The sequence below is a fragment of the Mixophyes fleayi genome, chromosome 3 (assembly GCF_038048845.1).
Source record: "Mixophyes fleayi isolate aMixFle1 chromosome 3, aMixFle1.hap1, whole genome shotgun sequence".
Taxonomy (NCBI): Eukaryota; Metazoa; Chordata; class Amphibia; order Anura; family Limnodynastidae; genus Mixophyes; species Mixophyes fleayi.
In genome coordinates, this window is record NC_134404.1 from 347,035,147 (window position 1) to 347,049,633 (window position 14,487).

Sequence of the window (14,487 nt, forward strand, 5' to 3'; positions counted from 1 at the left end):
CACTATGTAATCCTGCAGTGTGGTCTGATGTATATGGTGCACCTGGCTGACCTGACACAGTGTAATCCCACAGTGTGGTCTGATGTACATGGTGCACCTGGCTGACCTGACACAGTGTAATCCCACAGTGTGGTCTGATGTACATGGTGCACCTGGCTGACCTGACACTATGTAATCCCACAGTGTGGTCTGATGTACATGGTGCACCTGGATGACCTGACACTATGTAATCCCACAGTGTGGTCTGATGTATATGGTGCACCTGAATGACCTGACACTATGTAATCCCACAGTGTGGTCTGATGTACATGGTGCACCTGGCTGACCTGACACTATGTAATCCCACAGTGTGGTCTGATGTACATGGTGCACCTGAATGACCTGACACAGTGTAATCCCACAGTGTGGTCTGATGTATATGGTGCACCTGGATGACCTGACACTATGTAATCCCACAGTGTGGTCTGATGTATATGGTGCACCTGGCTGACCTGACACTATGTAATCCCACAGTGTGGTCTGATGTATATGGTGCACCTGGATGACCTGTCACTATGTAATCCCACAGTGTGGTCTGATGTACATGGTGCACCTGGATGACCTGACACCATGTAATCCCGCAGTGTGGTCTGATGTATATGGTGCACCTGGATGACCTGTCACTATGTAATCCCACAGTGTGGTCTGATGTATATGGTGCACCTGGCTGACCTGTCACTATGTAATCCCACAGTGTGGTCTGATGTATATGGTGCACCTGGATGACCTGACACTATGTAATCCCACAGTGTGGTCTGATGTACATGGTGCACCTGGATGACCTGACCCTATGTAATCCCACAGTGTGGTCTGATGTATATGGTGCACCTGGCTGACCTGTCACTATGTAATCCCACAGTGTGGTCTGATGTACATGGTGCACCTGGATGACCTGTCACTATGTAATCCCACAGTGTGGTCTGATGTATATGGTGCACCTGGATGACCTGACCCTATGTAATCCCACAGTGTGGTCTGATGTATATGGTGCACCTGGCTGACCTGTCACTATGTAATCCCACAGTGTGGTCTGATGTATATGGTGCACCTGGATGACCTGACCCTATGTAATCCCACAGTGTGGTCTGATGTATATGGTGCACCTGGCTGACCTGTCACTATGTAATCCCACAGTGTGGTCTGATGTACATGGTGCACCTGGCTGACCTGACACTATGTAATCCCACAGTGTGGTCTGATGTATATGATGCACCTGGATGACCTGACACTATGTAATCCCACAGTGTGGTCTGATGTATATGGTGCACCTGGCTGACCTGACACTATGTAATCCCACAGTGTGGTCTGATGTATATGGTGCACCTGGCTGACCTGACACTGTGTAATCCCACAGTGTGGTCTGATGTACATGGTGCACCTGGATGACCTGACACTATGTAATCCCACAGTGTGGTCTGATGTATATGGTGCACCTGGCTGACCTGACACTATGTAATCCCACAGTGTGGTCTGATGTGCATGGTGCACCTGTCTGACCTGACACTATGTAATCCCGCAGTGTGGTCTGATGTATATGGTGCACCTGGCTGACCTGACACTATGTAATCCCACAGTGTGGTCTGATGTACATGGTGCACCTGGATGACCTGACACTATGTAATCCCACAGTGTGGTCTGATGTATATGGTGCACCTGGCTGACCTGACACTATGTAATCCCACAGTGTGGTCTGATGTACATGGTGCACCTGGCTGACCTGACACTATGTAATCCCACAGTGTGGTCTGATGTATATGGTGCACCTGGCTGACCTGTCACTATGTAATCCCACAGTGTGGTCTGATGTACATGGTGCACCTGGATGACCTGACACTATGTAATCCCACAGTGTGGTCTGATGTACATGGTGCACCTGGATGACCTGACACTATGTAATCCCACAGTGTGGTCTGATGTACATGGTGCACCTGGCTGACCTGACACTATGTAATCCCACAGTGTGGTCTGATGTACATGGTGCACCTGGATGACCTGACACTATGTAATCCCACAGTGTGGTCTGATGTATATGGTGCACCTGGCTGACCTGACACTATGTAATCCCACAGTGTGGTCTGATGTACATGGTGCACCTGGCTGACCTGACACTATGTAATCCCACAGTGTGGTCTGATGTATATGGTGCACCTGGCTGACCTGTCACTATGTAATCCCACAGTGTGGTCTGATGTACATGGTGCACCTGGATGACCTGACACTATGTAATCCCACAGTGTGGTCTGATGTACATGGTGCACCTGGATGACCTGACACTATGTAATCCCACAGTGTGGTCTGATGTACATGGTGCACCTGGCTGACCTGACACTATGTAATCCCACAGTGTGGTCTGATGTACATGGTGCACCTGGCTGACCTGACACTATGTAATCCCACAGTGTGGTCTGATGTACATGGTGCACCTGGATGACCTGACACTATGTAATCCCACAGTGTGGTCTGATGTACATGGTGCACCTGGATGACCTGACACTATGTAATCCCACAGTGTGGTCTGATGTACATGGTACACCTGGATGACCTGACACAGTGTAATCCCACAGTGTGGTCTGATGTACATGGTGCACCTGGATGACCTGACACAGTGTAATCCCGCAGTGTGGTCTGATGTATATGGTGCACCTGGCTGACCTGACACTATGTAATCCCACAGTGTGGTCTGATGTACATGGTGCACCTGGATGACCTGACACAGTGTGGTCTGATGTTTGCAGATCTTCGCTCCTGGAATTCCTCTGAGACTGAACTAATTTACTTTCACTTGAGAGTTTCAGCCAAGTTGTTTTGAAGTTCAGTGCAAATAACCTGAGCACATAGTGATTATTCCACACCCGTGTTCTGCAAGGTCATGTCATGGTCATGTATGTGACTATCCTACATCCCAGTGCCTGAAGCGGCTTTGTGTCCTACACAAACACCATGTAACCTGCCCACAGTCCTCTGACCCATGGCTGATTATATTCCTATAATATCCAGAATGATTCATGTTTAGGACCTGGATACGTTCAGCCGCTGATGTGATGACCGGTTCCATGACATTATTATTATTATTTAACATTAGCTCACATTGTACTGCACTGGGGTCTTTATTGACCATAAGGGTTGGGGGTGAAGGGGTGTCCCACTTTTTACAGTTCCCCAGTGAAACACCCCCTTATTTATTTTCAGTTTGTGACTATTATCAGATGTCGCCCGTGGTGGGTGTGAGACGTGCCAGCGCTGGTGACGGGGTGTAGTCAGACACCGGCCGTCCCCTATTTATATATTACTGTCAGACTGCAGAGCGTTACCCTGGTACATGCCGTATACATGGATCCAGCCGGGTGTCTGGGATCACAGAGCACCAGTCTGACCCCACTGTTACCCATAGATTATACTGATCACCCTGCAGACTCCACACGCTACTGTCATGTGCGCTGATAACAGCTAATGAGCCGCACTGTGCTCCATGTACTAATCCCGACTTATCCCCCCCTCTGCCCATCACTAACCTCTCCATTCATGGCTGGTATGGCAGTGGTATAATAACCAGCAGAAGACAGTGACTGGTAATGTAATATATGGAGTTAGGATGATATAATACACAGATGATATGAAGGTCAGTGAGCAGTGTAATATAGCAGTGTAGTAACAGTCAGTATAATACACAGTGACTGGTAATGTAATATATGGAGTTAGGATGATATAATATACAGATGATATGAAGGTCAGTGAGCAGTGTAATATAGCAGTGTAGTAACAGTCAGTATAATACACAGTGACTGGTAATGTAATATATGGAGTTAGGATGATATAATACACAGATGATATGAAGGTCAGTGAGCAGTGTAATATAGCAGTGTAGTAACAGTCAGTATAATACACAGTGACTGGTAATGTAATATATGGAGTTAGGATGATATAATATACAGATGATATGAAGGTCAGTGAGCAGTGTAATATAGCAGTGTAGTAACAGTCAGTATAATACACAGTGACTGGTATGGTACATAGTCGGGTGTGCATACAGTGGGGACTTGGGCGTAACGGAGGACGGGGATTGAATCCCAGAAGTGTACCTATAGCCACAGATCAATTTTCCACTGACAAGATAGAAACACAATTAGGTGGATATATGTCGATTTATACTGTTCTATATGGACAGAATCGTTGTAGGTACAATGATACAGGTAACATCGTTATTCCAAATATTTCTCTGTAATAATGAGTGACGGCTGCTATTGTCTGTAGTGTCATCTACAGTCCCCAATGACGGACAGAGCATGTGGTAGAATGTTCATATAGCGCTGTAAGCAGTTATTAGTAATGGGGGCGACCTCACTCAGTGAAATTTCCCTATCGTGTGTGTGTGTAGTGGGGTGTGATTGGTGTCCCTCCTATATAGACGTATTGGACCTGTGTCCTGTTCAGGGGAGGGCTGGTAAATTTTATCCTAGGGGGGGGGGGGGGGTAGACTCTGCTCAGCAGCCTTTTAGGATCATTGTAAAGGAAATAATGCAGTTGGCAAAGCCCAAAGTAGCCCCTAGGGACCTGACCAGGGACACATGCTCCGGTGTTCAGTTAGGTTTGACGCCTGGCGATGAGGTTTGCGATGTACCAGGCAGGTGCCAGCTGTCGCTGCAGTGAAGCCTTCGGGGTCCGTTGTTGCTGCCGGTACAATGTGCTTAGTGTGAGTTGTGTTTTATTGCACCTTACGGGCGCTATAGAGATGTGTCTGAACAAATATGTAGTTATTCCAGATCTGTGTCTGCATCTCCCCTGACTCCCAGCTGTGTTGTACTGATACACCGGTTGCCAGGTACAGTGAGATGAAGTATTAATGTGAGTCATTGAAATGTCATTTATAATACACAGTGATTGTATATCCCCAGCCATATTCATCCGTCCTGACCCAATGACTGGCTTCTCCTGCCCGGGGGTCTCTGCTGTAAGGAGGAGATTATAACGTGAAAGTACTGAGAATTCCAACCATTTTCTGTATTGTACTTGACCTGTGAGTAAGTGGTACTTAGATCTTTCTTCATTTAAGTGTCTCGCTGAAGTGCAGGAAATCTCAGTATACACCCATTACTGGAATCTGTCCTGATATAGAGCTGTCTCATCCCGGCCCAGCTGGAGAGAGCACCATAGGGTGAGAATGAGCGACAGGTGAGCTTGTGCCCAGCTGCAGAGAGCACCATAGGGTGAGAATGAGCGACAGGTGAGCTTGTGCCCAGCTGCAGAGAGCACCATAGGGAGTGAATGAGCGACAGGTGAGCTTGTGCCCAGCTGCAGAGAGCACCATAGGGAGAGAATGAGCGACAGGTGAGCTTGTGCCCAGCTGCAGAGAGCACCATATGGAGAGAATGAGCTACAGGTGAGCTTGTGCCCAGCTGTCGAGAGCACCATAGGGAGTGAATGAGCTACAGGTGAGCTTGTGCCCAACTGTAGAGAGCACCATAGGGAGAGAATGAGCTACAGGTGAGCTTGTGCCCAGCTGTCGAGAGCACCATAGGGAGTGAATGAGCTACAGGTGAGCTTGTGCCCAGCTGGAGAGCGCACCATAGGGAGAGAATGAGCTACAGGTGAGCTTGTGCCCAGCTGTCGAGAGCACCATAGGGAGTGAATGAGCGACAGGTGAGCTTGTGCCCAGCTGCAGAGAGCACCATAGGGAGAGAATGAGCGACAGGTGAGCTTGTGCCCAGCTGGAGAGCGCACCATAGGGAGTGAATGAGCTACAGGTGAGCTTGTGCCCAGCTGCAGAGAGCACCATAGGGAGTGAATGAGCGACATGTGAGCTTGTGCCCAGCTGCAGAGAGCACCATATGGAGAGAATGAGCGACAGGTGAGCTTGTGCCCAGCTGCAGAGAGCACCATATGGAGAGAATGAGCGACATGTGAGCTTGTGCCCAGCTGAAGAGAGCACCATAGGGAGAGAATGAGCGACAGGTAAGCTTGTGCCCAGCTGCAGAGAGCACCATATGGAGAGAATGAGCGACATGTGAGCTTGTGCCCAGCTGCAGAGTTTTGTAGTTGTAGAATAGACTCTTCCACCACCGTCTCCTGGCGCCGCTGCTTCTGGGTGATGTGTAACTGCTGGGTAATGGGCAGAGTATTGAATCAGGAGTCTGAGCGTGATAAATGACAGTGGGTGGGGATTAGAGTGTTAGCTCTTTGATAGTAGTGATGTTATACAAAACATTCGATTGAAGGTGGGTGTCACACAATTCCTGGGGCATTTTGCCCTTTATAAACAGATATATGCACACCTGTTAGCAGGGGGTAATCCAGACCCCTGTCCTTGCCCCAAATCCAGGCTGATTCCCAGTCTGTATCAGTAGCAGGGGGTGTTTTCTCCCCCTGTCCATGTACTGTCATGTCAGCATATGGGGGGGGTTTGAGGACTCCGTTCTTTGTCCACCCTGGCTCCACTAAACCTGAGCTAGAAGATGTAAATCTCCTGCTCAGGGTAACTTCCAGGACTTTTGCCCACCTCTAAGCAGAGTTTGGCTCCAGACATTTGGGCAGCCGTCTTGGAGCTCCTCACTGGTACTTTGCTTAACAAATTATCAGGATTCTTTAGAGTCCTTACAGCACTAGCGGAAGGGGCTCCAGCGCTGCTGCCCTCAGATCCCCACCTCGGGCATTAGCGTTCCATCGCCCAAACACTGCCAAATCCTTCTTTTCTCTCGTTCCTCCGCGGCTCATGGGAACTCTGCCTGGGGCTGGCTATGAGGGCTCCCGGCAGTGCCCATTACTGTTCTCTGCTCAGGCTCCTTCTGCCGGGGCCCCAGGGTCACCACTGTACTAACAGATAAGTGTCCTGTCCTGGACAGGGGGTGTTCATTTAACAGATTGGCATTCAGTGACTGAGAGTGCCACCTGCACACATCTGTGGAGCCACCAGGTATAAGAGAATATTATATAGCGGCACCTTAAACCGCTTACTCCTGGGTGGTGTGTGCAGCTGCTGCAGCACCTCTTTGCAGGTGACTGTGGCTGGTTCCTCCTGACTGCTTCCTTTGGATCAGGACTGCACAGTAGCAGGCAGGGTTCAACACAGGACAGCAGGGGATGGATGAGAGTGTTAGCTCTGTGGGTCATAGGAATACAGCAGGTATAGGGGTCTTGCAGAACAGTCAGGGATGGATGAGAGTGTTAGCTCTGTGGGTCATAGGAATACAGCAGGTATAGGGGTCTTGCAGAACAGTCAGGGATGGATGAGAGTGTTAGCTCTGTGGGTCACAGGAATACAGTAGGTATAGGGGTCTCAGTCGGGGGATGAATGAGTGTTAGCTCTGTGGGTCACAGGAATACAGTAGGTATAGGGGTCTCACAGGACAGCAGAGAATGGATGAGAGTGTTAGCTCTGTGGGTCACAGGAATACAGCAGGTATAGGGGTCTCACAGGACAGCAGAGAATGGATGAGAGTGTTAGCTCTGTGGGTCACAGGAATACAGCAGGTATAGGGGTCTCACAGGGCAGTCGGGGATGAATGAGAGTGTTAGCTCTGTGGGTCACAGGAATACAGCAGGTATAGGGGTCTCACAGGACAGCAGAGAATGGATGAGAGTGTTAGCTCTGTGGGTCACAGGAATACAGCAGGTATAGGGGTCTCACAGGGCAGTCGGGGATGAATGAGTGTTGGCTCTGTAAGAGCTTTAGGAATAATGATGTTTATTGCTCATCAATAGCTCTTTAGAGTTATTCTACACAGCACCCACATGAAGGTAGTGTACATAATACATGTACACACATAATACATGTACACACATAATACACATAATACAACAACATGAGCCAGCAATACTGTTACCTAATACCCTCTCACCCATCTGCTGTCATCTTCTCAGTGACCACAATCACGAGACATTGAGATAAAACGCTGCAGCCGCAACTTTGTTCTGTGAGATGTTGTGTTAGACTAAAGTGGAAATGATCAGGGAAATATTGTAATATTGCCCTTGTTTCCCTGTATTCTTCATCAAGTTGCAGGAACTCCTCTAACTGAAGACTCCGGGTCGGATAATATGGTCTTGGGGTGACGGGCTCCCCAGAACCGTTCTGCACAGCTGCTTGGGAGATGATGTGCGGTACCAGCTAGATGGACCTTGGTGCACTACAATGCCCAGCATTCTGTGGTCTCTGTACAATGCTCATTCCAGAATTCACTTACAGAACCCAGAGATTAAGAATAGAGGGAAATGGTAAAAACTGTATTTTATAACGACAGTAAGAGGATACTGTGTAAGTCCTGTGATAACCTCGGCCTGTGGTATACCCTGCGCTTTGTACATTTCCTGTTGGTTGTATGGGAGAGGTGACAACAGCAGATCAGTAACTACATCTCCGGGTGATTGACCTTCCTCTGAGGGGGGGGGTGGCAGTCATGTGACAATGTTATCACACTGATTCTTATCACACAAACATTCGCTGAACTCCAGGTTAAACACCAGAGCTCGGCCTCATTATTAGATTGTTCATTGTGTGAGTCTCCGTGAACCGGAGAACTGACTGTTGTAGTATTGCTGCATGATTGAAGGCTGACACCCCCCACCCAGCTATGGGCAGGGCGGAGACTGCACCTACGGGAGGCTCTATAAGCCCGTTGTGTATATACATAAAAATATGAATTAATGATTAGTATACGGGTAATGTTTCATGGTCAGGTGTGCCAAGAATGTTCCCATAATTTTAAATATTTCTGTCATCGGATATTTCACTTTCTTTTGTTACTCGAGTATGACACCACTCTGCCCTTCTGTATTGGTCACAGTTGTATCCAGAAATGTGTGTTATAGCCCAGAGTGACATCGCTGCGAGGGCAAGGTAGAGCCGCCGAGAGGGCAAGGTAGAGCCGCCGAGAGGGCAAGGTAGAGCCGCCGAGAGGGCAAGGTAGAGCCATGGTTTATGTTTAGCTTACAGGAAGTCATGTACAAATCACTAGAAAGTCCTTTTTGAAGTCACAAATCCAACTTAAGAAGCAGTAAGTATGGGAAGACACAGAGCTTGACCTCTAGAAACGTGTCTGTGGCTCCCAGTTGTTGCCATGTCCCGGGGATCATTAGTGGGAAGCGCAGCCCATACACACTGATGGGCGGTTCATGTGCTGCTCGGACCCCAGTACTAAGTAACACTAGAGGCCCATTTATTAATATATGGTGATTAGCCCCATTTTTTTTTTTTCCTTTTAATCACAGTTTTTTTTTTTAATGAGCATTCACCTGTCCCCACAATGTATTAATAAACCTCACGAAGCAGCTGAGCGCTAGGGCTCATTTACATGGTCCCTGGGCCGGTCTGAGGGGATCTGCACCTGCCCCAGACTTACGCTTTCAGTTCCACTAGTAAAATATATCAGGGGACAGAGTTTTGGGAGAATGTTATAGTGAAATATATTTGTAATAAACTTTGTGATCATGAAGAAAAAGGTTTCACTGCGCACAGCAGTCTTCCTGTCTGCAGGAGAATGGCTGATAACAGAGAACAATAGCTGACACTCGGCATTAAATGTAGATGGATAAACACTCATCTCTGGAATCTTATACCATTGTTATGTTGTTAGAACTGTTCATGTAATGACACTACATGTCCGTGACGTGAGTCTCCGTGTTATCCCCGCTGTGTGTGGATTAGGGGGCGGATTAGCCTTTTCCGGGTCCTGCAAGGTGATGATTATCTCTGTCTGTTACACACAGCTTTGCTGGCCAAGCACTTTACCTCTCATCCTATTAAGTCAGAACAATATCCAGAGCTGCCACAAAGTAACACTGACAAGGTGACATATCTGGAGCATGTATGTAAAACAGCCGTGTACATAGCATGTACTAGACACGGACTGGAACATTAGTACATAGAGGAGCCGGAACATGAGACTGGGATTGAAATATGGAGACCTATAACCATGTGCAGAAGAGAATACAATCTAGTAGAATTACGTAACATGAGTTTCAAGGAGCATACGTACTGTTGGACACACTGCTAAGAGGCTTTCACCGTAATGGTGATAATGGAGATTCTTGGCCTAAGAGCTTGCACTCATGGTGTTACACCTGACTTTTCCCTCGTCTTGTTATTTTGTTTTTCATTCTCAGAACGTCTCCAGTCGCTGTTGTTGTATTTCACAGTGAGACCGTCGGCTCTTTGGCTTAGAGGGATGACTCTGTATTGTGATGTACACACGGTGTAATAGGATTATACACACAGAGAGGGCATCCATGTGTCATAGGACCCCTAGGCTGGAGTCCTGTAACCTAGGAGACGGGGGAACATTACTCATGATGTTTAACCCATTATTGCCCTGCACACGTAGCAGTATTGTGGGTCTGGAGCCCTCTGTCTTACTGGGCTGTGTGTAGCTCAATTATATTGTAAGAGAGGCAGGCAGGGAGAGAGAAGGTGGCACACAGGGGTAGATTGTGCTTGAGAGAGTGAGGGAGGGAAGCACACAGGGGTAGGACGTGAGAGAGAGGCAGGCACATGGGGTAGGGCAGGCAGGCACGCGGGGGTAGGGTGGGCGCGCGCGCGAGAGAGAGAGAGAGGCAGGCACGCGGGGGTAGGGTGGGGGGCGTGCGCGCTAGAGAGGGAGAGATGCAGGCACACGCGGGTGGGGGGGGCGCACGCGAGAGAGGCAGGCACGCGGGGGTAAGTTGGAGGTGCGTGCGAGAGAGGCAGGCAGGCACACGGGGGTTGGGTGGGGGGCGCGTGCATAAGAGAGGCAGGCACATGGGGGTAGGGTGGGCGTGCGTGCGCGCGCGCGAGAGAGAGAGAGAGAGGGGCAGGCACACAGGGGTAGAGTGGGCGGGTGTGCGAGAGAGGCAGGCACACGGGGGTAGGGTGGGCGCGTGCGTGTGCGCGAGAGAGAGAGAGAGAGAGGGGCAGGCACACGGGGGTAGAGTGGGCGGGTGTGCGAGGGAGGCAGGCACACGGGGATAGGGCGCGCGAGAGGCAGGCACACAGGGGGTAGGTCTAGAGGAAGGCACGCGCGCACACACACGGGGGTAGAGCGCATGCGCGAAGCAGGCACATCGGGGTAGGGCGCGCGAGATGGGGAGGCACACGGGTAGGGCATGTGTGTGCGAGAGAGAGTGGGAGGCGCACGGGAGTAGGGCGCGCAAGAGAGAGTGGGGGGGGGGGCACACAGGGGCCGATGAGGGCAAGAGAGAGTGGGGGGCACACAGGGGCCGATGAGGGCGAGAGAGAGTGTGAGGCACACAGGGGCCGATGAGAGAGAGAGTGTGTGAGTGGGGGGCACACAGGGGCCGATGGGGTGAGCGAGAGAGTGAGTGGGGGGCACACTGGGGGCGAGAGAGTGAGTAAGTGGGGGGCACACAGGGGCCGATGCGGTGAGAGAGAGTAAGTGGGGGGCACACAGGGGCCGATGAGAGAGTGTGAGTGGGGGGCACACAGGGGCCGATGGGGTGAGAGAGAGTGTGAGTGGGGGGCACACAGGGGCCGATGGGGTGAGAGAGTGAGTGGGGGGCACACTGGGGGCGAGAGAGTGAGTGGGGGGCACACAGGGGCCGATGGGGTGAGAGAGAGTAAGTGGGGGGCACACAGGGGCCGATGAGAGAGTGTGAGTGGGGGGCACACAGGGGCCGATGGGGTGAGAGAGAGTGTGAGTGGGGGGCACACAGGGGCCGATGGGGTGAGAGAGAGTGAGTGGGGGGCACACAGGGGCCGATGGGGTGAGAGAGTGAGTGAGTGGGGGGCACACAGGGGCCGATGGGGGCGAGAGAGAGATGGAGGCACACAGAGTAAGTTATATATATAATAAATAGCTGATGTGCTTCAGGACGCGGTAGCTGTGTGTATATATACAGTGAGAGCTGGGGCCGGGATTAATGTTCCATCTCAGTTACATTTCTGGCTTTCCTGAGATTCCATCTATAAATCATCTCTCTCAGGTTACCCCTCAGACAGTAATGACGGTCAGCCAGTGGCAAGACTACCATTGGTGCAGCAGGTGTCATGTACCGGGGCCCACTGCCGAGGGTCAGGGGCCACAGCCCGCTAGTTCCACCACTGCAGTCAGCGTTACGTAGTTTCCTCATGATATTCTCACACTGTAATTGTAGTAAATTATCACCCCCCAATTCCAACGCCTCTGGTGCCAGCCTAGACCCGGGCATATTGCCGCTCAGTATGTTTCCGTGGAGCAGAGCTGGCAGGCGGGCATCCATCCTTACACACTGTCATGTCTTCTCACCAGCTGCTGTGTTTATTTCCTTGCAGGCTGGAGAATGATAAAGTAGCCATGACTCCTTTCTTCCTCGGCTCCCTGGCGTCCATGGGCACTACGGCCGCTTCCTCCTGCACAGGAGACTCCTGTAACAATGTCACCACCAAGGATTACTGCTACAGCGCCCGCATCCGCAGCACCGTGCTCCAGGGCCTGCCGTTCGGGGGAGTGCCAACTGTACTGGCCCTAGACTTCATGTGCTTCCTGGTGAGTGGCGGGTACATAGTTCTGGTGCCGGGGTCCCCCGACTCTCCCCCCACATTGTGTGACCGCTGCAGTAAGGTTTAATCACTTGTACCTGGGGGGTAATGCCGACACCTCGTCACCCGTCACTTCTCTTCTAGCGCAAGGAGTTGTAAGAGTTAATAAGTCGCAGGTCAGCATTGTATGAACAGCTTAGTGGTATTTAGCCCTGTGTCTGGTATCCTATTGTCTTCTTTATGTCTTCTGTGTTTATCTTTTAATACCTTATGATTGGCTCCTGGTTTCTGTTTGTATTTGATTTTTCCGTAATAAAAAAGTTAAAGAAAATAATTTGCAGGTCAAACAAACGTGCGCACATCTCGTCAGGCCCTTAATGTCTGTAATATACACACTGCTGTATCTGTGCGACATGCAGGATATATAGGGGGTACACTGTACTGTGCCAGGTGCTTCAGGGACCCTAGACGTTGACTCACCCTCCTACATCAGACACTGTAATCCCTGCTGCAGCTGATGGGGGTGTAATCCCTGGTGGAGAGAGCAGAACCACGGAGACGTGTATGTAATATAACGAGCAGCGTAAACCTCTATATTATAATGATGATATCTGACTGATGTGCTGTACTGCCCTCTAGTGGCCGCACCATACATAGCAATGAGCCTAGTCACACAGTGGTGTTCTGTACAGGGCATGGGACGGTTCCCACATTACTGGCATTCATCGCTAAATAAAACAAACCTGGGACATTCCTCTCCCTAGACTCACGGCTGCGCGGTGCGTTGTTACATGGTGGATACAGTCCAGCCCGCAGTGCTGTATTTTAGGTGCCCCTGGTTATACTATATATGGGTTGTGGTCTCTGAGCCTCTGTTTATCTCACACTGTGTCTCTTCCAGGGTCTGCTCTTTCTCTTCTCCATCCTGAGGAAGCTGGCCTGGGACTACGGGCGTCTGGCGCTGGTTACCGATGCAGACAGGTGGGTGTTGGGGCGCGCCGCAGGGATCTGTCATATTATCATTGTCTGTGTGACTGCTGTAACTTTGTATCCTGTGACGGGATGGACTCATGGCTGCTGGGTAGCACGCAGAGCGCTGGGCACAACGCATGGGAGCAGGGGATGGATTAGAGTGTTAGCTCTGGGGTCACAGGAGCAGGATCTTGATTAATATTGGTGTTTATTTGGCCAGAAATAGCGACAAATTACCCGATAGTGCGTCTGTCGTACATATCCTATATACACAGTGTTACACACACGTCCTCTCGCCATCCCCAGCTGGTCCTCTAATCTGTCATGGGCATCAGTTCTGCCTATATCACATTGGTGGGGGTGGCGGGAGGTACCACCCCCCCCTCCCCCCTCCCATCCACGCACTGCCAGGGCGAGGCGGGGCTCGGTAATTCACTTCCATCACTTATGTCACTGGGGTCTGGATGGGACCCAGATCTTAGAGCATCAGTCCTAGAGCAGTGGGGGGCACCCTCCTGCCCCCAGGGTAAGTGATCAGTATGAACACATTCCCTGTTATTACACAGTACATTGTGCGCTCTACGCTGACATAAGTTCTGTTTAATCATTGTCCACAACACACGCAGGGAACGTTGGATCCTGTCACCGCGGCGAGAGCTGCGCACTATCTGTAAAGTGAACGTGCGTCAGGGAGGCGCAGTTTTTGTACTTATCCTCCTAGTGCATCTGAAACTTGGGTCAAATTTTCAGCTGCTCGTTTTAAACACCGTTCTAGACATCATTATCCGACAGCGAGCGGTGGGATGAAAGAAAACGCAGTTGTCAGGATAGATGGAAATATGCAGCGAATGGGGCGATATAATCTTATATATAGTGTTATATTTATTCTATATGTTTAACTGAACATTTTTAGCAAATTCAAGATGCAGCTTAGTTATAAACCGCAATATTTACGATTTATACATTGAAATACGCGCAGAAGTAACTTGTGCAGCTGTCCCTACACTCTGCTCCAGGGAAGGGGTCTCACGGAG

General features: G+C 50.2%; 1 protein-coding gene across 2 annotated transcripts in view; it reads left to right on the top strand.

Moving 5' to 3' along the window:
* The window catches only part of TMEM63B (transmembrane protein 63B), a 43,479-nt gene that overhangs the window by 6,595 nt on the left and 22,397 nt on the right, over window positions 1-14,487 (top strand). For both annotated transcript variants that reach the window (XM_075204480.1, XM_075204481.1), the window contains exons 2-3: window positions 12,275-12,488; window positions 13,383-13,462. In XM_075204480.1, coding sequence (XP_075060581.1) covers window positions 12,297-12,488; window positions 13,383-13,462 — 272 coding nt within the window. In that variant the 5' untranslated portion in view covers window positions 12,275-12,296. The remainder of the gene's footprint in view (window positions 1-12,274; window positions 12,489-13,382; window positions 13,463-14,487) is intronic.